We start from the raw sequence: 26,348 nt of genomic DNA on the forward strand, positions 1-26,348 counted from the left end.
TCAATACCCATTGCCATTGCTTACTGATTTGTTTGCTCGTATAGAGGGTGCTAAGTGGTTCTCTAAAATTGATCTTCGTGGGGCGTATAATTTGGTGCGGATCAGGCAGGGGGATGAGTGGAAGACCGCATTTAATACGCCCGAGGGCCACTTTGAGTATTTGGTCATGCCTTTTGGTCTTTCTAATGCCCCTTCAGTTTTCCAGTCTTTTATGCATGATATTTTCCGCGATTTTCTGGATAAATTTATGATAATATATCTGGATGATATTCTGATTTTTTCTGATGACTGGGACTCTCATGTCCAGCAGGTCAGGAGAGTTTTTCAGGTTCTGCGGTCTAATTCTTTATGTGTGAAGGGGTCTAAGTGCGTTTTTGGGGTCCAGAAAATTTCCTTTTTGGGGTATATTTTTTCTCCCTCTTCCATTGAGATGGATCCCGTCAAGGTGCAAGCTATTTGTGACTGGACTCAGCCCTCCTCTCTTAAGGGTCTTCAGAGATTTTTGGGCTTTGCCAACTTTTACCGCCGATTTATTGCTGGTTTTTCGGATGTCGTTAAACCACTGACTGATTTGACCAGACAAGGCGCTGATGTTGCTAATTGGTCCCCTCATGCTGTAGAGGCCTTTCAGGAGCTTAAGCGCCGTTTTGCCTCTGCCCCTGTGTTGCGTCAGCCTGATGTGAATCTGCCTTTTCAGGTTGAGGTTGACGCTTCGGAGATCGGAGCTGGGGCAGTGTTGTCGCAGAAAGGTTCCGACTGCTCCGTCATTAGGCCTTGTGCCTTCTTTTCTCGCAAATTTTCGCCCGCAGAGCGGAATTATGATGTTGGGAATCGGGAGCTTTTGGCCATGAAGTGGGCGTTTGAGGAGTGGCGCCATTGGCTCGAGGGGGCTAGGCATCAGGTGGTGGTATTGACTGACCACAAAAATTTGATTTATCTTGAGACTGCCAGACGCCTGAATCCTAGACAGGCGCGCTGGTCTTTATTTTTTTTCTCGCTTTAATTTTGTGGTGTCATACCTACCGGGTTCTAAGAATGTTAAGGCAGATGCCCTTTCTAGGAGTTTTGACCCGGACTCTCCTGGTAATTCTGAACCCACAGGTATCCTTAGGGAGGGAGTAATTTTGTCGGCCGTTTCTCCTGATCTGCGGCGGTCCTTGCAAGAGTTTCAGGCGGATAGACCGGATCGTTGTCCGCCTGATAGACTGTTTGTTCCGGATGATTGGACCAGCAGAGTCATCTCTGAGGTACATTCTTCTGCATTGGCAGGTCATCCCGGAATTTTTGGTACCAGGGATTTGGTGGCAAGATCCTTCTGGTGGCCTTCCCTGTCACGAGATGTGCGAGTCTTTGTGCAGTCATGTGACGTTTGTGCTCGGGCCAAGTCTTGTAGTTCTCGGGCTAGCGGACTGCTGTTGCCCTTGCCTATTCCTAAGAGGCCTTGGACACACATCTCGATGGATTTTATTTCAGATCTGCCTGTTTCCCAGAAGATGTCTGTCATCTGGGTGGTCTGTGACCGTTTCTCTAAAATGGTCCATTTGGTTCCTCTGCCCAAGTTGCCTTCTTCTTCTGAGTTGGTTCCTCTGTTTTTTCAGAATGTTGTCCGATTGCACGGTATTCCTGAGAATATTGTTTCTGACAGAGGTACCCAATTTGTGTCTAGATTTTGGCGGGCATTCTGTGCTAGGATGGGCATAGATTTGTCTTTTTCATCTGCTTTTCACCCTCAGACTAATGGCCAGACCGAGCGGACTAATCAGACCCTTGAGACATATCTGAGGTGTTTTGTCTCTGCTGACCAGGATGATTGGGTTGCTTTTTTGCCATTGGCAGAGTTCGCCCTCAATAATCGGGCCAGTTCTTCCACCTTGGTGTCCCCGTTTTTCTGTAATTCGGGGTTTCACCCTCGATTTTCCTCCGGTCAGGTGGAATCCTCGGATTGTCCTGGAGTGGATGCGGTGGTGGAGAGATTGCATCACATCTGGGGGCAGGTTATGGACAATTTGAAGTTGTCCCAGGAGAAGACTCAGCGTTTTGCCAACCGTCATCGTCGTGTTGGTTCTCGGCTTTGTGTTGGAGATTTAGTGTGGTTGTCTTCTCGTTTTGTCCCTATGAGGGTCTCTTCTCCTAAGTTTAAACCTCGGTTCATCGGCCCTTATAGAATATTGGAGATTCTTAATCCTGTTTCTTTCCGTTTGGACCTCCCTGCGTCCTTTTCCATTCATAACGTTTTTCATCGGTCGTTATTGCGCAGGTATGAGGTACCTGTTGTACCTTCAGTTGAGCCTCCTGCTCCGGTGTTGGTTGAGGGTGAGTTGGAGTACGTTGTGGAGAAAATTTTGGACTCTCGTGTTTCCAGACGGAAACTCCAGTATCTGGTCAACTGGAAGGGTTACGGCCAGGAGGATAATTCTTGGGTCAATGCATCTGATGTTCATGCTTCTGATCTTGTTCGTGCCTTCCATAGGGCTCATCCTGGTCGCCCTGGTGGATCTGGTGAGGGTTCGGTGCCCCCTCCTTGAGGGGGGGGTACTGTTGTGAATTTGGATTCTGGGCTCCCCCGGTGGCCGCTTGTGGAATTGGACTTGTCATCCTCTTTCCTGTTTCACCTGGTTCCATCAGTAGTGGGTGTCGCTATTTAAGCTCATTTCTCTGGTGGTTTCTTGCCGGTCAACAATGTTATCTGATGCCTCTCAGTGCTTGTTCCTGCTTCTAGACAACTACTAGATAAGTTGGACTTTTGTCCATGTTTTGTTTTGCCTATTTGTTCCAGTTCACAGCTGAAGTTTTGTTACTGTGTCTGGAAAGCTCTCGTTGATCAGGGATTGCTACTCTGGCGTTATGAGTTAATGCCAGAGTTTAAGGTAATCTCTGGATGGTGTTTTGTTAGTGTTTTTCTGCTGACCATGAAAGTATACTATCTGTCTTCTGCTATCTAGTAAGCGGACCTCAAATTTGCTAAGACTATTTTCCTGCTACGTTTGTTGTTTCATCTGAACTCACCGTCATTATATGTGGGGGGCTACTGTCTTCTTTGGAATATTTCTCTAGAGGTGAGCCAGGTCTTATATTTCCCTCTGCTAGCTATTTAGGTCTTAGGCCAGAGCTGGGCATCTAGCGATAAATAGGAAATGCTACCTGGCTATTTCTAGTTGCGCGGCAGGCTTAGTTCATGGTCAGTATAGTTCCATCTTCCGAGAGCTTGTCCCTCTATAGGCTTGCTATGATCTCTACCTGCAGAGATCATGACAGAGGCTAGTCCTGATCTGGCACACCCCAATAAGTTTGCTAAGTTGGCAGATGAGGGGGTGCCAGTACAGGGGTAGCACTGCTGCAGCCAGGCATGTCCTCTGAAAGCCGGAGGAGTGACTGCTACAGTAAGGAGGGAAATAGGAGAGCAGTACAGGCCAGACAGGTGCTGGTAGTGGGGGATTCAATTATTAGGGGAACAGATAGGGTAATCTGTCACAAAGACAGGGATCATCGAATGGTGTGCTGCCTACCTGGCTCTTGAGGCCGACACATCGCTGATCGGGTTGACAGATTACTGGGAGGGGCTGGTGAGGACCCAGCAGTCATGGTGCACATTGGCACAAATGACAAAGTTAGAGGAAGGTTGAAGGTCCTTAAAGATGATTTCAGGGAATTAGGCTGCAAGCTGAAAGCAAGGACCTCCAAGGTGGTATTTTCAGAAATACTGCCTGTACAACGTGCCACGCCAGAGAGACAACAGAAGATTAGGGAGGTTAATAAGTGGCTCAAGAATTGGTGTAGGAAGGAGGGGTTTGGGTTCCTGCAGAACTGGGCCAACTTCTCAGTTGGCTACAGGTTCTACACTAGGGACGGGCTGCACCTCAATGGGGAAGGTGCATCTGTGCTGGGGGAGAAAATGGCTAGAAGGTTGGAGTGTTTAAACTAGGGATTGGGGGGAGGGTATTCATTTCATAGGAGGGGAAGATAGAGAGCTGGGCACAAATAAGGAATTGGGGGTGGCGGTGGCATGGGGGGTGGGGTTAGAACAGTTAATAATTTAAGAAAGAATAGAGGTACAGAAAGGTACATAAAGTGCATGTATACTAATGCCAGAAGCCTCGCCAACAAAATGAACGAATTAGAATTGATGTTGTTGGAGCATAATTATGACATGGTGGGGATATCTGAAACATGGAATCGGTTTTTGACAACTATGAGAGACATCTACCTTTCACAACTGGTTCAGGACCCAACAAGAAGGGGGGCACTGCTAGACCTAATATTAACCAACAGGCCAGACCGCATATAAAATATAAGGCTTGGGGGTCACTTGGGGAATAGTGATCACAAAATAATAAGTTTTCATGTATCCTTTAATAAGATGTGTAGTAGAGGGGTTACAATGACACTAAACTTCAGGAGGGCAAATTTCCAATGGATGAGAGATGATCTTGGTGCAATTAACTGGGACGATATCCTGAGACATAAAAATACCCAAAGAAAATGGGAGACGTTTATTAGCATCCTGAATAGGACCTCTGCACAGTATATACCGTATGGGAATAAACATACTAGATATAGGAGGAAACCAATATGGCTAAATAGAGCTGTAAGGGGCGCAAAAAGTGACAGAAAAAAAGCATTTAGAGAATTAAAGGAAGTAGGTAGTGATGAGGCATTAAATAAATACAAAAATTCTGTAAAAACCAAATCAAGGCAGCAAAAATTGAGACAGAGAGACTCATTGCCAGAGAGAGTATAAATAATCCCAAAATATTCTTTAATTACATAAATAGTAAGAAACTGAAAAATTATAGTGTTGGCCCCCTTAAAAATAGTCTGGGTGAAATGGTGGATGAGGATGCGGAAAAACCAATATGCTAAATGACTTTTTTCATCAGTATTTACAAAAGAAAATCCCATGGCAGACAATATGATCAGTGATAACAAAAATTCCCCATTAAATGTTACCTGCTTAACCCAGAAGTACGGCGGCATCTAAAAATCACTAAAATTGACAAATATCCAGGGATCCACCCCCGAGTACTGCAGGAATTAAGTACAGTCATTGATAGACCATTATTTTTAATTTTTAAAGACTCCATAATAACAGGGTCTGTACCACAGGACTGGCGTATAGCAAATGTGGTGCCAATATTCCAAAAGGGGACAAAAACTGAACTTGGAAATTATAGGCCAGTAAGCTTAACCTTTACTGTGGGGAAAATCCTGGAGGGCATTCTAAGGGATGCTATACTGGAGTATCTGAAGAGGAATAATCTCATGACCCAATATCAACATGGGTTTACTAGGGACCGTTCCTGTCAGACTAATCTGATCAGTTTCTATGAAGAGGTAAGTTCTGGACTGGACCAAGGGAATGCAGTGGACGTAGTTTTAAATTCATTATTGAATACTGCCCCATAGATGCTCTATATAAAGCTGTGCCGCCACATATAATGCTCCATACAATTCATTATTACCCCATAGATGCTCCATAATATGGAGCAAGGAGCATCTATGGGGTAATAATGAATTGTATGGAGCATTATATGTGGCGGCACAGCTTTATATGGAGTCCATATAAAGCTGTGCCGCCACATATAATGCTCCACACAATTCATTATGGCCCATAGATGCTCCATATAACGCTGTGCCACATATAAATGCTGCTGCTGCAATAAAAATAAAAAAATTGACATACTCACCTCTCTTGCTGCCCGCTGGTCCTCACCGTTTCGGCGTCTCTCCGCACTGACTGTTCAGGCAGAGGGCGGCGCGCACACTAGTACGTCATCGCGCCCTCTGACCTGCACAGTCACAGCAGAGGACGGGAAGACTGAGCGGCGCCCGGCGTGTGGAACGTGGACAGGTAAATATGATACTCACCTGGTCCCGGCGTCCCTGGCTCCTTCTCCCGGACTGTGGACAGATGGTCTCCGCAGACTCCGGGCACGGCAGCTTCTTCACCAGCAGTCACTGGGTACCGCAGAACCGCTCATTACAGGATCCTCACAACAATGCTGCGCCTGCCGTGTATGTCCGTCGCGTCGCCGTCGGGGGCCCCCTCCCGCTCTGGGCCCCCCTCCCGCTCTGGGCCCCGGTGCGGTTGCACCGGTTGAACCGGCGGTATGTCCACCCCTGGTAGTTTATATGGACTTTTCAAAAGCTTTTGATACGGTGCCAAACAAAAGGTTGATACATAAAATGAGAATAATAGGGATAGGGGAAAATATGTTTAAGTGGGTTAAGACCTGGCTCAGGGATAGGAAACAAAGGCTGGTTATTAATGGAGCACATGTATGGATGGATGACAAACTAACATTTAGTGGTCAGTGTCAGGCAGCTGCTACAAAGGCAAATAAAATAATGGGATGCATTAATAGAGGCATAGATGCTCATGAGGAGAGCATAATTTTACCTCTATACAAGTCACTAGTGCGACCACACTTAGAATACTGTGTACAGTTCTGGTCTCTGGTGTATACGAAAGACATAGCTGAACTAGAGCGGGTGCAGAGAAGAGCGACCAAGGTTATTAGAGGAATGGGGGGTCTGCAATACCAAGATAGGTTATTACACTTGGTGCTATTTAGTTTGGAAAAATGAAGGCTAAGGGGTGATCATATTTTAATATATAAATATATGAGAGGACAGTACGAAGACCTTTCTGGTGATCTTTTTAATCATAGACCTGAGACAGGGACAAGGGGTATCCTCTACGTCTGGAGGAAAGAAGGTTTAAGCATAATCACAGACGCGGATTCTTTACTGTAAGAGCAGTGAGACTATGGAACTCCCTGCCGTATGATGTTGTAATGAGTGATTCATTACTAAAATTTAAGAGGGGACTGGATGCCTTTCTTGAAAAGTATAATGTTACAGGTTATATATACTAGATTCCTTGATAGGGCGTTGATCCAGGGAACTAGTCTGACTGCCGTATGTAGAGTCGGGAAGGAATTTTTTTCCCCAATGTGGAGCTTACTCTTTGCCACATGGTTTTTTTTTGCCTTCCTCTGGATCAACATGTTAAGGCATGTTAGGTTAGGCTATGGTTGAACTAGATGGACTTAAAGTCTTCCTTCAACCTTAATTTCTATGTTACTATGAAAAAATAACTTTTAACCATGCCAAAGGAATTGAAAAGAAAAGTCTTTAGTGAGGAAAAGAAGGGCTCAATTCTGGCTTTATTAGCTGAGGGACATAGTGAGCGTCATGTTGCCTCCACCCTTAACATCTCTAAAATGGCACTCCATTGCAATAAGATCAAGCAGCAGACATTGGGGACAACAAAGCTACAGACTGGCAGAGGGCAAAAACGAATCTCCACTGACCAGGATGACCGTCATCTTAACAACCGCATGATGACATCAAGTGACCTAGAAAAGGAATGGCAAATGGTAACTCGGGTGAAGTGCACAGCAAGAACAGTTCGTAACAGGCTCCTAGACGCAGGGCTCAAGTCATGTAAAGCTAGAAAAAAAGCCTTTCTAGCAAAGCAAAGCAAAGGAGAGCCAGGCTGAAGTTTGCCAAAGACCATAAGGATTGGACGATAGAGGACTGGAGTAAGGTAATCTTCTCTGATGAGTCTAATTTTCAGCTTTGCCCAACACCTGGTCATCTAATGGTTAGACAGAGACCTGGAGAGGTGTACAAACCACAGTTTCTTGCATCCACTGTGAAATTTGGTGGAGAATCGGTGATGATCTGTGGATGCTTTAGCAAGGCTGGAATTGGGCAGGTTAATCTTTGCGAAGGATGTATGATTCAAGCCGCATACAAGGTTATCCTCGAAAAACAGTTGACTCCTTCTGCTCAGGCAATGTCCCCTTGGACTGTTTTTTTCAGCAGGACAATTTGCCATGCCACAAAGCTAGGTCAATCAAGGTGTGGATGAAGGACCACTGCATCAAATCCCTGTCATGGCCAGCCCAATCTCTAGACCTGAACGCCATTGAAAACCTCTGGAATGTAATCAAGAGGAAGATGGATAGTCACAAGCTATCAAACAAAGAAGAACTGCTTACATTTTCGTACCAGGAGTGGCATAAAGTCACCAAAAAGCAGTGTGAAAGACTGGTGGAAAGCATGCCAAGACACATGAAAGCTGTGAATAAAAATCATGGTTATTGCACAAAATATTGATTTCTGAACTCTTCCTGAGTTAAAACATTAGTCCTGGTGTTTCTAAATGATTATGAACTTGTTTTTTTGTTTTTTTTTGCATTATTTGAGGTCTGCAAGCAATGCATCTTTTTGTTATTCTGACCATTTCTCATTCTCAGAAAATAAATACAAAACTTATTGCTTGGAACATTGAAGACATGTTGTCAGTAGTTTATAGAATAAAAGAACAATTTACATTTTACTCAAAAATATACCTAAAAAGAGAAAAATCAGACAAACTGAACATTTTGCAGTGGTCTCTGAATTTTTGTCAGAGCTGTATATGAAGGTTATGTGATACACAGCTATATTCCCCTGAAGTAGCAGTGTGTGAAACGCGCATTGGGATGCAGGTTCATTTATTTCACATATTATGCCCACCATAAAGTCATAAAAGAACTTTGGGGGTCATTTCAACATTGACAAATATTTTATTCTGCTGATTTCCCTGTAGCTGGGGCTGGTATATTAGATTCAGTTACAAAGAAAATTCAGCCTCCTGATTGAACCACAGAACCAATTTGGGTCTGGTATCAGTTCTTCCTTTACTGTATACATAGCACTTGTTCAACGCTTTACATATAGCGATCAGATAAACAAAGATGGTAATAACCCATATTTGGCTTCTCTATTGGAAGTCTAGTTCTCCACTTTGGTTTCCTCTGCTACGACACGTTAGGATGTCATTATAGAGTAAAATACCGGACTGCCAAGATGTTTAAGTCTATGGGAAGTCCAGAGGTATTAAAGTGGTTTTTGCATCTTTCCTTCAGGAACACAATGCTCCCATGTCAATGGCAATTATGCTTGCCAGAAAGCGGTACGCTTCTAATTGACAGTTTGGATCAGCTGTATTGTTGCATCACTGATCGAAACTGTGCTCTCTCTGATGCTGCATGCAGAAGCAGCTTTGCCTAACCATGAACCAGCTTCGGAGGAGCATAGTAACACTGATGCAACGCTTACAATCCAGCAATCTGTGCCGATGTCATGGTCAAAAGTGTTGGTACCCTTGAAATTGTTCCAGAAAATGAAGTATTTCTCCCATAAAATTGCTGCAATTACAGATGTTTTGTAATACACATGTTCATTTCTTTTGTTTGTATTGAAACAACACAAAACAACAGAGAAATAAAAGGCGAATTGGACATAATTTCACACAAAATCCCTAAAATGGGCAGGACAAAATTGTTGGCACCTTTTCTAAAAATGTGGTTAAACAACTTTGTGTCAAGCATGTAATGCTTGTTCCAACTCACCTGTGGCAAGTAACACGTGTGGGCAATATGAAAATCATACCTAAAACGAGATAAAAATGTAGATGAGTAAGCAAAATCCTTCTGGGAAAACTTCTTGTGGACAGATGAGACTAAGATAGAGCTTTTTGGTAAAGTGCATCATTCTACTGTTTACTGAAAACGGAATGAGGCCTACAAAGAAAAGAGCACAGTACCTAAAGTCAAATATGGTGGAAGTTCAAAGCTGTTTTGGGGTCGTTTTGTTGCCTCTGGCACTGGGTACTTTGACTGTGTGCAAGACATCATGAAATCTGAAGATTACCAATGGATCTTGGGTTGCAGTGTAGTATCCAGTGTCAGAAAGCTGGCTTTGTGTCCTAGGTGATGTTGTTGTCTTCCAACAGAACAATGATTCTCAAACATAGTTCAAGACGCACCCAGAAATGGATGGAAACAATGTGCTGGAGAGTTCTGAAGAGGCCAGCAATGAATCCGGATCTAAATCCCATTGAACACCTGTGGTGAGATTTTACAATCGCTGTTGAGAGGAGGCACTCTTCAAATATGAGAGACCTCAAGCAGTTTGCAAAAGAAGAGTGGTTCAAAATTCCAGTTGAGAGGTGAAGAAGCTTGTTGATGTTTGTAGGAAGCGATTGATTGCAGTTATTTCTTCTAAAGGGTGTGCAACCAAATATTAAGTTGAGGGTAGCAACAATTTTGTCCTGTACATTTTTGGGCTTTTGTGTGAAAATATGTCCAATTTGCATTTTTTTCTCAGGTTTTTTTGTGCTGTTCCATGACTGTGCCCAAATGCACAACAAAGGTCTATAAAGACATGGTTGGGTGAGTTAACTTAACTGACCACAACAGAGCCCTGACATCAACACCAATGAAAATTTTGGAATGAGGTTGTAAGGAAATTGTGATCTAGGTCATCTCATCCAACATAAATGTCTAAACTTAAAGATGCTCTTGTAGAATGTTAGCAGGTGCGTAGGATGCAGTGACACACAGGAGGCAGAGCAAGATTTAACAGGTTCTTTATATATAGAAACAGTAATGGTACAAGCAGGGGGGTGAAGGATGTAGATTGGAGGATGAGGGAAAGTCAATTGCAATAGAATATAACAGGTTAACTTATCAGTCTCTGTGCGCTGGAGGAAGGTGGCTGGAAGATTCCACGGCGTCGCGAGATGTCTCTGATCCGGTCCCGTAGATGAGTGATGCACTTTCTCCTTGCGATGACGAATCCTCTGGGTTTTTCAGCACGTGATCTCCTGATCCGTGCACACTGTGGGGTAGAGGTGATGGTCGGTGGCACAGAAGAAGAAGCAGAAAGTTCAGTAGGCAAGGCCGCAGTAGAAGCACGCAGTCCAGCAGACACAGCCACAAGCAAGGCCGGTCCTTAGCAGGCACCGCATGGATGGGAATAAGAGGCACCTCTGCGGTGGTGAACGGAGCCAGGGTATGCACTACTTCTTGGTCACTACTCGGTGTGGATGTCTCGCTAGGCTCAGGGTAGTCTGTATCAGCAGTCTTACTAGCCGAATGCGCAGTCACAGCTAGCTGACATGGGTCCATCGAGAGGGAGTCAACCATCTCATTGCTCACAGGCTCGTTCCCCGCCAAGAGTCCCGTCTTCCCACTCAGACTGCTATTTATATCGGACACACCCCCATCAGTCAGGTGTCCTGAACTGCTCTGGTCCGAAATTTCTTCCCCCTGAAACAACGGTGACAGCCAGACAGTTCCGGCCCCAACACGGAAAGGGAATCGTTAGCCGGGTTCTCCTCACTACACTCTTTTGGATGATTGAGTGAAAATTATCACAGACACACTCCAAAATCTTGTATGAAGACTTCCTAGAAGTGTGAAAGCTGTTATGGCTGCAAAAGGGTGATCAACTCTATCTTAATGTATATGGAATTAGAATAGGATATCACGAAATGCCCTGTAATGTGAAGGTGTCATAATAATTTGACCATATAGTGTATATATGAACTTTTTATATGTTCTACTTTATGTGGACTTTTATGGTTTTAATGGATGTACCTTGGTATGTTTTTGTAAGTCTGTATAAGCCTATAATTTATTAAACAAAATACCTAAATAACTTATTATTGTCCTCGTAGTGTCAATCTACTAGTCTATTATATAGCCACTTGTGAAAATGAATGGTTGACAATCGTATCATGCTGTTTTTCTTTCAGTACTTCTTACATTCATTGAGGGTGAAACATGAGAGCACATATCAGATTTACAGCGAAGCAAAAAGCACAGCTCTCAGTGTATGTATCATGTAGCTTATAGCACACAGCAAAGAACCAGTACAGTAAGGTCATTTTTCAACGGCTCTTGAAATATTTCAAAAGGCAAGAACACTTAGCTTTCTGTCTTCTATATTTTACATTTTAGACTGGTAAAACTACAATCCGCTTACATTAATTTTTTGCATATGCCATGGGAAAGTCTAATAGAGGCTTTAGTAAAACAAAAAGGTGATATCAAAATAATCTATTAAAAAATCAGAATTACACAGGGTTAAAGAAGGAAAGCTTTCCTTTTCATACTTCATGATGAACAACATGGCAAGAGTTTGCAAATAGTTGAGTTATAAGAAAATAGGGCTTTTGGGTTACGTTCCCACGATGAACTTTTCGTGCATTTTTGACGCTACATCTTACAGTTCCAGCAAAGTTGATGGGATTTATAGAAATCTTCTGCCCACTGTACTTTCTTTAGCTCAGCGTAAACTGGTCTGCGGTGCAGGTTTCAAATCTGCAGCATGTCAATTTTGCCTTGAGTTTTATGTGTGTATTTTCCTCGTAAATTTGCATAAGATGGTAAAAAACACACAACTGTTTTAGGTGTGTTTTCAAGGCAGAAACACATTAGAAATGCATGTAAACCGCACCTAAGAATGTCAGTAAAGATTTGTCAAGGTCAAACAACAGGAAGTTTAAAAAATAAAGCAGCTTTATTTAAAGCATGACACACCCACAAGAGACAAAAAACGCGATAAAAATGCATGTAAAAAAACTAACTAAAAAAAACGCAATGGAAAACCACAAAGTAACCTAATTTAAATAATAGGTGAAGAAATGGTGCAGAAATTCTGCAGTGTTAAAAACTCACCAAAAGCTCATTGTGGGAATTTAGCCTTGAGGTTTTCCAAATCAATGAATATTTACATGGAGTCCTTAATATATGCTTGATATTTCATCATCCATCCTCCTCCTCAAGCCTTTTTTTGGCTTTATTTATTCCTCTATTTTTGTTTTCCTCTTACTAATGTTTAGAATAAGCAATCATAAGCTATTCTAGTATGGACAATTGGTATCCACAGCTTTTAAAGAGCTTTAGTGCAAGTGATTTGCCTAACTCCACCCTTATTACATCATAAAACTTTAAAGAGGCTGTCCATGATTAAGTAAACATGGTTATTTTCTTCTGTTCATGAGTTCCATTGGATTTTTGCAACCTAGCACAACTTAAGGCTATGTGCACACGTTGCGGATTGGTGTGTGGATTTTTCCGCACTGTTTTTGCAAAATCCGCAGGTAAACCGCACTGTGGATTTACCGCCGTTTTTGTTCGGATTCCTTCTGTGGTTTTACACCTGCGGATTCCTATTATGGAGCAGGTGTAAACTGCTGCGGAACCCACACAAAAAATTGACATGCTGCGGAAAAAACACCGCTCCGTTTCCGTGCATTTTTTTCCGCAGCATGTGCATTGTGGATTTTGTTTTCCATACGTTTACATGGTACTGTAAACTCATGGGAAACTGCTGCAAATCCGCAGCATCAAATCCGCTGCGGATTCGCAGCAAAATACGCAACGTGTGCAAATAGCCTAAGTCAGTGGAACTGAGCTGCTAGACCAGACACAACCAGTACACATAAGTGGCGCTGTTTCTGGAATTAAGAAGTAATATATTTCCAATCATGTACAAAAACTTAATAACTAATCTCTCCATCGCTTATGACAGAAATTCAGTTTACCAAACTAAGGCGCAATCTCAGTTCCTTGGCCAAAACTGAGTGATTTATTGGAACTCAGCATCTGGGGTACATGCCTCCCATCCCTTGCTTAGCTACATGACTAATTTTTAAATGTAAGGTACATGTTTCTGTATGTACCATGTTGTTCAACATTCCCAATATGTTTATGAGGTATTGGGATTATCATTTGCTTCTTAGTGGGTAAATAGTTTCTCTCACCATAATATAATGGTATGTTCTCACATTGTTTTTTTGGGGATGCGTTGTATTGTTGCCAGGGATTATCGCATTAACGAATTAACACGTTGCGTTGTTGCCAGGGATTATCATTTGCGTTAAATAGGTTCTCTCACCATTATCTAATGGTATGTTCTCAAAGTGTTTTTTTGGGCATGCATTGCGTTGTTGCAAACGATGAGTTGTTCCAGCAGAAACAGCCTTCAGGAAATGATCCTCGTATGTGACTTTGGTTAGCATTTGTTTTCATCCTGATGCATTTTTTGTTTGCTAGTGTTTTGTTAATGTTTCCTGAAGTATTTTGTTCATGTTTTAATAATGATAAGACCCAAAAATTTTATAAGGCCAAAACTTTATCAAAAGCTTACAAAACGCTCAAAAACCACCCAAATATCTTTATGGTGTTTTTGAAGCCTTCCAATTGACTTCTATTTTAAAGAAGTGGCTCAGAGCAGAAGAAGTCCAAACGATGGTCAGGTCACTTCTTCTAAATGCTTGGTGCTTTTTGAAACCTAAAGCAAATAAAAAATATCCAAGGACTGAGGATATGGACTTCACAAAGTCATTTTTCAATAGAAATAGAAAGGAAGAGTCTTTCAAGAATTTTGGAGTCTTTCAGGTGTTTTTGGAACAGACTTGCTCCAAAGGCTCCAAGAAACAGTGGTCAACTACAGACTGATGGCTAATTTTTTTTGTCAAAAATGCTAAGTATACCTAATGTACCCTAATCCAAATCCAACTTTCTTCAAAAGTCAGGTCCGAACAAAAGTCTGGGTGTCAGGATTCCGACATGCAGACCAGGATCCCATGCAGTCCCTCTCACTGTGACAGCTCAAGATTTGGCAAGTAATCCCAAGAACTTACGCTTTAAGCTAAACCAGTGCTTCAACACATGGGGGTGGGGTGGAGAGAGGCACAGAGGGATCTCAGTACCAGTATCCCAATACCCTGAAGTTCGGATCTAACTTTTGCTAGAAGGATGGGCCCTTTTGGGTATAATTAAAGACACTTATCATAATTTGTAAAAGTTACAACAGGCCATATTTAGTCAATTCTCCAATAACAAGATCATTTTATTCATAAAGGAATGTGGTGGTTCACAATGTCTCGTAGATTTTAGTCCGCCCCTTTCCATCAGAATTGGTAATCTTCTAATCACATTATAAAAGGCTGAAGCTGGTTATAGATTTCATCTTGTTTATCGCATTGTTTCCCACTTATGCGTATCAAGTATGTCTTAAATCATTCCACCTCAGTGCTATTGCTTCAAAGAATATCCACACCTGTATTCAGTCACTAATGAAAGAACAAGCACTTGCTTAAGCATTTCTCTTAAAAACGCTCAAGGACTCCATTACAATACATTTCTCTTGGACTGTAGTTTAAATCAATGTGAAGCAGTTTAATATAGGCTCATTTATATAACACAGCACACGTTCACATATATAGAGATGGCACAATACTAACCTGATTTCCAGATTTACACACATAAGTCCTGTTCCTCCGAATACTTCTCTTGAAGAATCCAGAGCACCCGTCACAAGCATAAACTCCATAATGCTTCCCCGAACTGCGATCACCACATACTTTACAAGGAATATCCAAAATCCGGCCTATAACAAAAGTAATCATTTATTTGTTTGCTATGGTCATCATTACCGTCATCTCTTTTTACAAGGTAGACATTACCGTCTTGTTATACATTACCGACTCGCCTCACTCTTCACAGTATTATAGGCAACCAAGAGTTATTTCTGTGTATACATTAAACCATTCTTTTGACTTTAGGCTAGCAGGATAAAATGTTTAATCATCTCTCTGGTAGTCAATCAGTAGGCTAAGGCAGGGTTTTGGCCATAACACACGTTAGATAAAAGATGGCCAGACTCGCCATTTTCAGCAGGATTGGCAGACCATCTAAAGTGTATGGAACCTCCACATTCTCCACAGACAGAAGATCCATATGTTGGCAGGTGGCCGCAGCTCTCTCAGAGAACACAGGAATGCTTGTGTATGGCGAACTTGGTTTGAACAATCATTCAGCTGACAACTAGCTAATATGTATGGTCAGCTTTAGGTTGCTTTCAGGTGGCCATGAAATTGCTCTGTGCTCTGTGTATGTGAGCTTGGAGAACCATCCCAGCAGAAGAAATCAGGGAAACTTTACTCAACAAAACCTTGGTTCCATCTCATTTTTGTCCCTATATACAGCCACCACATGAAGCCATAATGTTCACATAAGTGTATGTACTTTTTTTTATTTAATAATGTATATTACCTAATTGATAACTGGGTGTGTTAATGTTCTGCTGGTCAAATGAGTAAAAGTCTGGCAGATACTGATTGGGCAATGTCATAGTGTACAAGAACACCCCCCCACCAGCTAAGGCTACTTTCACACTAGCGTCGGCACGGGGCCCTCGCGCTGCGTCGGCCCAACGTACCGACGCATACTGTGCATGCGCCGCACAACTGGGGCAGCGGATGCTGTTTTTCCACGCATCCGCTGCCCCATTGTGAGGTGCGGGGAGGTGGGGGCGGAGTTCTGGCCGCGCATGTGCGGTCGGAAATGGCGGACCGTCGGCGCTAAAAAACGTTACATGTAATGTTTTTTGCGGCCGGCGGTCCGCCACAACACGACGCAACCGTCGCACGACGGTTGCGACGTTTGTCAATACGTCGCAATGCATCGCTAATGTTAGTCTATGGGGAAAAAACGCATCCTGTAGACGACTTTGCAGGATGCGTTTTTTCACCAAAACGGCGCATTGCGACGTATGCAAAAAAACGCTAGTGTGAAAGTAGCCTTACACGCAGTTGTTAATTTCACACTTTTTTAACAAAATATCAGTGGAACAACAAAGCACAAAGTTACAAGTAAAGATGCTCAAGGAAAATACAAGTAGTTACACCTCTAAATAGGCCACCAGATTTTTTTCTAAATAAGATTACTTGCATGTTTACAGGTATTAAAGTAAAACCTATACATACAAGGCCAATATCCACAAAAAGACAAATTAAATGTGGAAAGGAAAAGCATAGATTCAGTGCCAAAATTACGAAACTCAAATAGAGAACACGCACCACCAGGAATCAATGAATAAAAAATGTACAAACTTTATTATAATCAAATCCATAAAATACAGGGATGTGACAGAGGTAAGCCAAAAATAGATGGGATTACAAGAAGGCACCAGGCATCAACAGGTGTATGAGCATTAAAGATTAAATAGATTGCTCCATAATTAGTGTGTACCTGATATTGGTAATAGTACAGAATCCAAAATAGAAGTATATACACCAGAGCAAACAGACTCCAAAAAGGCTGTGGCACTAGAGACCAGTGAAAAAAATATCCAAATCCGATCATACAATCATAGTATTTACCTGAAAGTGCCTGGAGCCCTGCAAAACCCACCATCCCCAACGCGCGTTTCGGTGCTCAAGCCTTTTTCCGGCTATTTGCTAATCAGGCAAATATGACAAAACCATCCCTACAGAGTTTAGATTCAACAAGTCACAGTTAGACTGTGTACAAACTGATGAAATTCCACACCATTATTACCCTCCTCAGGAGTGGTTGACCAAGAAAGATCTTTTCAAGAGCAAAATATATAATAGTCTTAGCGGTCAAAAAGAAACCCAAGGTAACTTGTAAGTAACTAAAGGCCTCTCAAACATTAGCTATTATTAGTGTTCATGGTCCCCATCAGGAGAACACTGAACAGCAATGGTATATATGGAAAGATTGCAATGAGATAGCCATTGCCTTTTAAACAGGACATTTTTACCTGTCTGCAGTTTGCAAAAGATCACCTGGACAAGTCAGAAGGCTATTTGAACAAATGTGTTCACATGAAAAGAACTCAACTGAACCACACCTTAGTGTTATAACACAAAGTGAAATGAACCAAAAATTTGGATCTGCCCAAGAGTAAGTCTCAGCTCTGGCTCAGCTCTTAGGTTCCAGGCTACAACAGTAGAATCTCCTAGCGGGTGATATTCGGATTTCATTGTTTCACAACCGTGATAAAGATTTTTTCCAATATGTCTACATGGAGGGCAATCTTGTGGCATACAACAACATCAACAGTTTAATGGAAGATTTGAAGATGTCATAATCCAGAGGAATGGAGGCTCTTCATCGACTCATCAAAACAAGCCTAAAAGTCATCTTGCTGCATAATGGCAATGCGCTACCTTAAATTCCAGTTTGTTATGCAGACCACGTGAAAGAAACCTATAACAACATGAAACAGCTGTTAAGGTGCCTGAACTATGACCAACATTTGTGGCCCCTCTGTGGTAGATTAAAAGTGGCTGCTTTTTTTACTTGATCTCCAGGGTAGATACACAAAGTACTGATGCTTACTTTGTGAGTTGGATAGTCATGCAAAAGAATATCACAACAATAAAAGAGACTGGCCTCTCTGACATTCACTTCAGCCACGGATAAAAAATGTCCTGTATCAAGCACTTGTTGACCCACATAAAATTTTGGTACCACCATGGCATATCAAGCTGGGTCTAATAAAGAACTTTGTAAAGGCAGAGGATAAAAATGCAAAAGCATTCAAGTATCTCATTGATACATTTCCAAGGTTGAGTGAAAAGATAAAAGAAGGAGTCCTTATTGGACTTCAGATTCATAAGCTTCTTCAAGATGAGTAGTTTCTCAGTTTGTTGCACGGCAAGGAAAAGCCTTCATGGTAGCATTGTTTTAGTAGTAACTCATTTTTTGTGAAACTCAAGAGCAAATAACTATGAAGAATTGGTGGAAAATCTCCTCAAAACATATAAGGATCTTGGCTTCAACATGTCCTTAAAGATTAATTTCTTACATTCGCATCTAGACTTTTTTTTACAACAAACTGCGGAGCAGTGAGCGATGAGCACGGTGAGAGATTTCACCAAGATATTGCGGCTATGGAGAAAAGATATCAAGGAAAATGGAATACATCAAGGCTTGCAGATTACTGTTGGACAATTTATAAGTGATGAACCGATTCAGGAGTACAAGAGACAAGCAAAAAAGAGTTGTCACTGAATAAGGACCAAATTTTGTAGTTAATTTCTGTAACTGTTTATAATTCGCAATATTGTTTAGACATGTTTTAGCTATTTGAATGGTTGCTTAATTTCCTTGAAATAAATTTCGGAAAATTGTCATATCAAAATATTCTGCATCCTTATGTTTACAAAAATAATAATGTTTCAAAGTACTGAAACTTGTATGCCTTAATTAAATATAGCATCAAAAGGAAACCTCTTTGATATCATAGAAACAAGAGACAACTAACAATTTTCATTGTCAGATTTGAATTCTAGAGGTCAAAATAATTAAAAAGGTTTTCACATGAGCAAAAGTTGATTTCAATCAATAGATCTTGGAATAATAATAAGCTCCACAATTGGATGTGTTTAAATAAAATGTCCCTGTGCTGAGATAATCTTATAAATGTACTTCTGCTATGTCCTGTGTAATGGCTGTGGTATGATCAGACCAAGTCCCTGTACGGTCAGACACAGCCATTACACAGTACACAGCAGGGGCACATTTATAAGACTATCTCAGCACAGGAACATTTTATTTAAACACATCCAATTGTGGAACTTAGTATTATTCCAGAATCTATTGATTAAAATTAACTTTTGTTCGTGGGAAAATCCCTTTTACCAATGGCTCATTTCATAGCTGAACCTGATAACTTCTGAAACTATGTATAACAGTTTAATTAAAACTAACATTCTACCTATTAGATTATAAATTTGTATAATGCTTTGAATATGATAACTTAGAGCAAGATTCATTCTTACCGTATGCACTTTTGTAAAAATTGAATATTCATGCTTCACGGATATGATATTTTGGATTTGATGGAATCATTCAGATAATATTCTCTGGCTCAAAAGCCTTCCCAGCATTGATTGTAAATTGTACAATACTTCTCATCTTACATATTGTTATCGTACAACTGCACATCTAACAGAGAAATGGCAATGTGTATATTAGCTTACAGGTTGATGTCATAAACAGGTTTACCTAGGCTGTGCACCCCAGAAGTGAGACAGTTTGCAAATTCTGTTGACAGGTTCAATTACTGTTGAGCTTGATGACCTCATTACAATACTGTCTTAACGCTTTCTTTTCCATAGAGGATAGAGGAGCCATTACCAGTAACTTGGACCACCCATGCAGAAATAGTCCCAGTGTGGTCTTTGTGAGTTGCGAGCATTGATTGGTCTTCTATGCTCAAATACAGTGTAAGTGATAACCCTTTATTGGTATGAGAAAGCACAGCTGGGTCGCATAAGATAAAATTACTCTGTGGCTCATCCAAAAGACGTAACTTTGAAATATGTGATTCTAGCTTGTAACTGAATCATTAGGTTGGACTTGTAATATGAACATGGTACACTTCACTCAACAAACCAATAACAAGATTGCCCTGCAACCAAGAAATCAGAGGTCCTGTTACCATTTTTTCTGTATGTAAATCTCACAAAAGTTCACAATAATGTTGTATTCATATCTTGTTTTGGTGCTAAAATCCCAAAATTTGATACATTTATTGTATCTTAAACTTGAGAAAGTGTAATAATTTTGGTCTATATCTCTGGCTTAGACTTTGCCCATTTTCAAAAGGTTGTTGAAAAGTGGACGCTCACAAATCTGTTTACAGTCAAGGTCTGCCCATATTGTGACCCAGTTATGAGTTACTGATATTTAGGCACTATATTGTACATTCGTTTTTCAATGTTTGGTAGCAGAAGTACTGTGTAGCATTGTTATTTAGGCAAGTTTTATTTTTTAACCCTATAAAACTGATCTTTAGGCACACTATATGGCGCTTGTAATCAGGCACTGAATGGCTATTTGTACATTATATAGAACACACAATAAGGAGGCACCAAGAGAAACTCCTGCACAGTGCACTGTCCCCCGTGTTAAACACACCACACACTTGGTTATGGAGGTCCCTAGATTATTGTAATAAACCGATAGCTACGTATTACACAATGACCAGCGTGAGTGAAATAAACGTTTGAAGCAAATATACTCAAATAATAGAATTTGTAATGTTATACTGTAAATGTCCATTTAATTTAGACTTCATCTGTTAGGGTATGTGCACATATTGCAGATTTCCTGCAGAACTGCAGTGTTTTTTTCCACGCAGAAACGCTGCAGATCCGCAAGTGATTTACAGTACAATGTAAATCAATGGCAAAAAAAAAAATGCTGTGCTGATGGTGCGGAAAAATCTGCAAAGAAAACGCAGCTGATTAAAAGAAGGACCATGTCAATTCTTTGTGCGGATTTGTAGCGTTTCTGCACCCATTCCATAGTAGAAATCCGCAGGGGTAAAAATGCATAAAATCTGTGTTTTCTGCCAAGAGATGCAGAATCCACACGGAAAATTGCACAGGCAAATCCGCAACGTGTGCACATAGCCTTAGATACCCCAATAACACTAGAAAATGGAGGTCAAAAAGATGGAGTAGGGGGGACATAAAAAGAAGGCAATGTAAAGAAGGTAATGATTAAAGTATGGTATGTTTTGATGTCCTGTCTTATGGTGCCCTTAATGTTTAGTACTTTCCTTTTTATAGGAACATGCAAGTATTAACCTGGAATGATTTAGAAGTATATCTGACCTAAACAATTGTCCTATCAGTTGTGAACACTTGCAGGATTTGTGCCTGTGCCCCCCATCTGTCATGCCCCACCTTTGTAAGTAAAGATAAATTAAAGGGAACCTATCACCCCGTTTTTTTCGGTATGAGATAAAAATACTGTTAAATATGGCCTGAGCTGTGCATTACAATAGTGTAGTTTGTGGACCCCGATTCCCCACCTATGCTGCCGAAATACGTTACCAAAGTAGTCATTTTCGCCTGTCAATCAGGCTGGTCAGGTCGGATGGGCGTGGCTTCTTCCCCCAGATATTGCGTAGTTTTCCGTTGGTGGCGTAGTGGTGTGCGCATGTCCAACGTCCCCAATCCTGCACGGGGGGGTGAAAATAGCAGTGATGTCCGTTATTCCATTGGTGGTCGGTGGGCGCGGCCATCTTCCTTTGGCCGCGCGTGCGCAGAAGCGGCGCTCTGCTGGCCGCGGCTTCAGGAAAATGGCCGCCGCGATCTCCATCTGCGCACGCGCGGCATCCCGCGGCCATTTTCCTGAAGCCGCGGCCAGCAGAGCGCCGCTTCTGCGCACGCGCGGCCAAAGGAAGATGGCCGCGCCCACCGACCACCAATGGAATAACGGACATCGCTGCTATTTTCACCCCCCCGTGCAGGATTCGGGACGTTGGACATGCGCACACCACTACGCCACCAACGGAAAACTACGCAATATCTGGGGGAAGAAGCCACGCCCATCCGACCTGACCAGCCTGATTGACAGGCGAAAACGACTACTTTGGTAACGTATTTCGGCAGCATAGGTGGGGAATCGGGGTCCACAAACTACACTATTGTAATGCACAGCTCAGGCCATATTTAACAGTATTTTTATCTCATACCGAAAAAAACGGGGTGATAGGTTCCCTTTAACGCATATTCACATTCGGCACAATGTAATAAAACAACTTTCGCATTTACACATTACACATGCTTATATATAGTGCAAACTTGCACACAAGCATATATAACATTCACACATACGCAGTGCGAATTGTCTCTTCGGAGAGGAAGAGGACCAGAACTCTAGTGCCACCTATTGGAAGTAGCAATCCTAACAGTCAATGTCGACTCTTTAACGAGCCTTGTCATATGACTTAGGATAAAAGCCAAAACAGAATCTCAATTTGCAGACACTGTGTTTCGGGGTACTGCCCCCGTCAGTGCAAAGCGGAGATCTGGTTTGGCTGATTGAGAGGCGTCTGACTGGGATCCAAGAAGTATTGTTTCTCCTTGCGGAGAGTGACATGTTAAGCATGTCGAGGTGAGGAGACTTAAAGCTGCAATGCTCCTCTAGGAAATATGCAAATTGTCTCTTCAGAGAGGAAGAGGACCAGAAATCTAGTGCCACCTATTGGAAGTAGCAAGTGAATACGCAGTGAAATACGCAGTGAACTTTTTGTGATGTCCGTGTTCACATGATCAGACAGTTTCTTTTTGCTCATTAATTCGTAGTTGTGACAGCCATACTTTTTATTTTTTTATTTCACTATATCAGGTCTTGGTTTTTTAGGTGCCAAACACATATGTTAGAGTTACACGTACACAAAATAATCTGCACCATAGTAATATATTCACCGATGTGAACTAAAAGTAAAGGTTTACTGTGTAATGTATGTTTTACCATAGTTATTTTTCTTTATTTATCGAGATGTAACGCTTGTACACTTTTTATTTCCCTAGTATACCTATTGTGGGCATTTTCATACTCAGCAGTAATTAAGTTGGCGCAAGTTTACCCTGTTGCTTGGTACAAACGCTATGTGGGACTACACATCTACAAGGGTAATCATCCACTAGCTTCTGTAAGGTTTAATGCACATGTTTTGGATTTTATGTGGCTTTTCTTCAGTGTATCTTTAGTGTTTCTGCAGCAAAATCCACGTTACTTGCAGATATTGTAGAAGAATTTCAGGGGCAACATTTTCCAATCAAGGTAAATACTGGTGGACAAAGTAAAAAATAATTCTCAAGAGGCAATTTGAAGTACGGTACTTATTATTATTATTGTTATTATTTGTAGTCAATGTCTTTTTCTCTCAAAATTTCTCCTTAACTCCTTCACGACATTCATCGTACATGTACGACGCAAGTCAAAAGCGGATGTATGGAACGGACTCACACAGTCTATACCTGGCAGTTGATGGCTGTGTATTACAGCCAGGACCTGCCGCTAATAATCGTGGGTGAAGCTGTGCTCCGTACGCAATTGTTAGGGTATGTGCACACGTTGCGGAAAGGTGTGCGGATTTTTCCGCACTGGTTTTGGTAAATCCACAGGAAATCCGCACTGCAGATTTACAGTGGAATTACCGCAGATTTACCCTGGTTTTTCCGTGGTTTTTGTGCGGATTTACACCTGCGGATTCCTATTGAGGAGCAGATGTAAACCGCTGTGGAATCCGCACAAAGAATTGACATGCTGCGGAATAAACAACGCAGAGTTTCCGCGCGTTTTTTTTTCCGCAGCTTGTGCACTGCGGATTTTGTTTTCCATAGGTTTACATGGTACTGTAAACTCATGGAAAACTGCTGCGAATCCGCAGGGGCCAATCCGCTGCGGATCCGTAGCAAAATCTGCAGCGTGTGCACATACCCTTAACCTGTTAAATGTCGCTGTCAACCTCTGATCATGCGTGCACGTCATTCTCTCCACCCATCAACGCCCTTGTGACGGGATCACCCGTCACTGATAGGTTGTGATGACAGCTGGGGGTCCACTGATGACTCCCGTGTCTGTGATTAAGGAGCTTCTTTTAAACCCTGCTTGTGGCCAGGCTTCAAAGGAGTCCATGATTTCTACTATATGCAGCGATGCTGTGGCTTTCCTGTGATAGCACAAGCGATAAGACATCATCAAGTCTCCTAAGGAGACTAACAAAAACAGAGACAAGTAAAAAAAATGTTTTACAAAATATTAAAAAAAAAGTTAAAATCTTCCCCATTTTCCTCATTGAAAAAAAAAAAGATATTAAAAAATACTTGTATGTGGGATCATCACTTTCAGAAAAGTCGGATTTATCAAAATGTAAAAACGACCCAATCTGTAAACACCATAAGTGAAAAAAATTAAAGAACGTCAAAATTATGATTTTTTTCGTCTCCCCAATTCCACAAAGCATGCTGTAACAAGCGATCAAAAAGTCGCATCTATCTCAAAAGGGTATTAATAAAAAAATTGTCCATCCCCGCAAAAAAATAAGCCATCACACAGTTCCATTGGCAAAACATAAAAATGTTAAAGGTCTCAGAAAATGGTGACACAATCCCCAAAAATGTTTTTGCAAACTTCTGAATTTTTTTCACCACTAAAATAATAAAAAAACTGGACATGTTGGGCATCGTCATAATCATACTGATGAGGAGAATCATATTGCAAGGTCATTTTTAACATAAAATGTACACCGTAAACATAATTCTCAAAAAAACAATGTCAGAATTGCGTTTTTCAGAATTTCTTCCTGTTTCCAGTACACTAAGTACGATAAAATGTTGTCCCACGAAAAGCAAGCCCTCATATGTTTATGTGTACAGAAAAATAAGAGTTATGGCTCTAGGAAAGAGGGGAGGAAAAATAGGAAAAACAGAAATTGGCGGCAGCATGAAGGGGTTAAAACATCGCACTTCTTTTAGGGTAACACAGCGTGCCACACAACCACATACAAGACCATTGGAATGTCCTTGCAGAGCGTTTTTTTTCGGCCTCCCATTTTGTACACAAGTCCTGCCCGTGAAGACCACGTACACAATATTTGCCACAGCTTTATATGGAAAGGGCAAGTGGTCAAGTTGCTCAGTAATTGGACAAAGATAAACGTTCTTGTTTTTTCTGATTTATATGTTTATAAAACAGCTTTCTACTGTAGGCATCCAATACCAGATCTTTGGGGTCACCTCCACCGATTAGTTGTTTTTAGCTCCAGTGGCAGCCAGATGTAATCACTAAACAGAGCCACTTCCTTCACTTTACAGGAGCCGCTGTCTCCTACTACAGCTCAGCTCCTATTAAAGTGAATAGGAGCTGAATCGTAGTACCTAGTTGCGGCCACTACACAGTGAAAGGAGCTGTTCTGTTGTGGCTCCATTCACTTCTTGCATCTGGCCACCACTGGAGCTAGTAGCACCTGTTGGTAGGGGGGTGTAGGACCTTCACTGACCTGATATTGGTCACCTCTCCCGAGAATATGGCATCCATATCTGAAACCTGGAAAAACTTGAATTGCTTTTCCCATTATGAAGTAGAGACATAAAATCACTTACTATTTGTTTTTTTGATTGTCATGTTAATAATGTGAATAGGCCCCTAAAACTAATGCACACTTGTATTCACTTAGGAACCCTGGTGCACCTTGCTTGGTCAGGGTGTGGCGCAAGGAGTGTAGGAACGTGAACACTGTAGGCTGGTATCCAAGTTAGAAATGGAAGAAGGATCCTCCATGAGGCCTGGGCTCCAGCACCGATGGGAAAATGCTAAAACATAACTTTTACTGTGCAATTAAAAGCATAGTGAGAAGAAACAAAAAGATAGAAAAGATTAAGGATCCATAAGCTTAGGCTTAATCTTTTCTGTCTTTTTTGTTTTTTTTCTCACCATGTTTTTAATTGCACTGTATGTTTTAACATTTTCCCATTGGTGCTGGAGGTCTCTCCTCATGGACCTTCTCATATTGTTCGTTTGCTGCGTATTTGTCTTTGTACAATAACAGGACAATTCTGCACATGTGTGCTCTGCCTAAGTGTTGTTGTAATCAGTCTCAATAAATATTTTAGCTGTAATGTCAGTTTGATGTGGTGAATAGTATTCAGAACCATTTCTGACTTTTTTTTTCATTTTATCCCCAAAATGTCTGACAACTGACAAGCAATTTTATTAGGGCAAGTTGATGTCACATCTCACTTCCCCTGCAGTGGCCTCTATAGGTAAAATGGTGAATTACACTTCCCTTATAATGCATGCTTCTTGTTAGTGCCTCTCAGCTCTATTTTAGACCAACTACTCCTTTTATTATAAATAGAAATATGTGGCAAATCCCAAACAATA

General features: G+C 41.5%; 1 protein-coding gene across 1 annotated transcript in view; it reads right to left on the minus strand.

The window, feature by feature from the left end:
• NR2E1 (nuclear receptor subfamily 2 group E member 1) overlaps positions 1 to 26,348 on the minus strand; it is a 165,933-nt gene that overhangs the window by 132,520 nt on the left and 7,065 nt on the right. The window contains exon 2 of the mRNA XM_077289602.1: positions 15,092 to 15,237. Coding sequence (XP_077145717.1) covers positions 15,092 to 15,237 — 146 coding nt within the window. The remainder of the gene's footprint in view (positions 1 to 15,091; positions 15,238 to 26,348) is intronic.

Source organism: Ranitomeya variabilis, chromosome 2, assembly GCF_051348905.1.
Source record: "Ranitomeya variabilis isolate aRanVar5 chromosome 2, aRanVar5.hap1, whole genome shotgun sequence".
NCBI classification, from domain to species: domain Eukaryota; kingdom Metazoa; phylum Chordata; class Amphibia; order Anura; family Dendrobatidae; genus Ranitomeya; species Ranitomeya variabilis.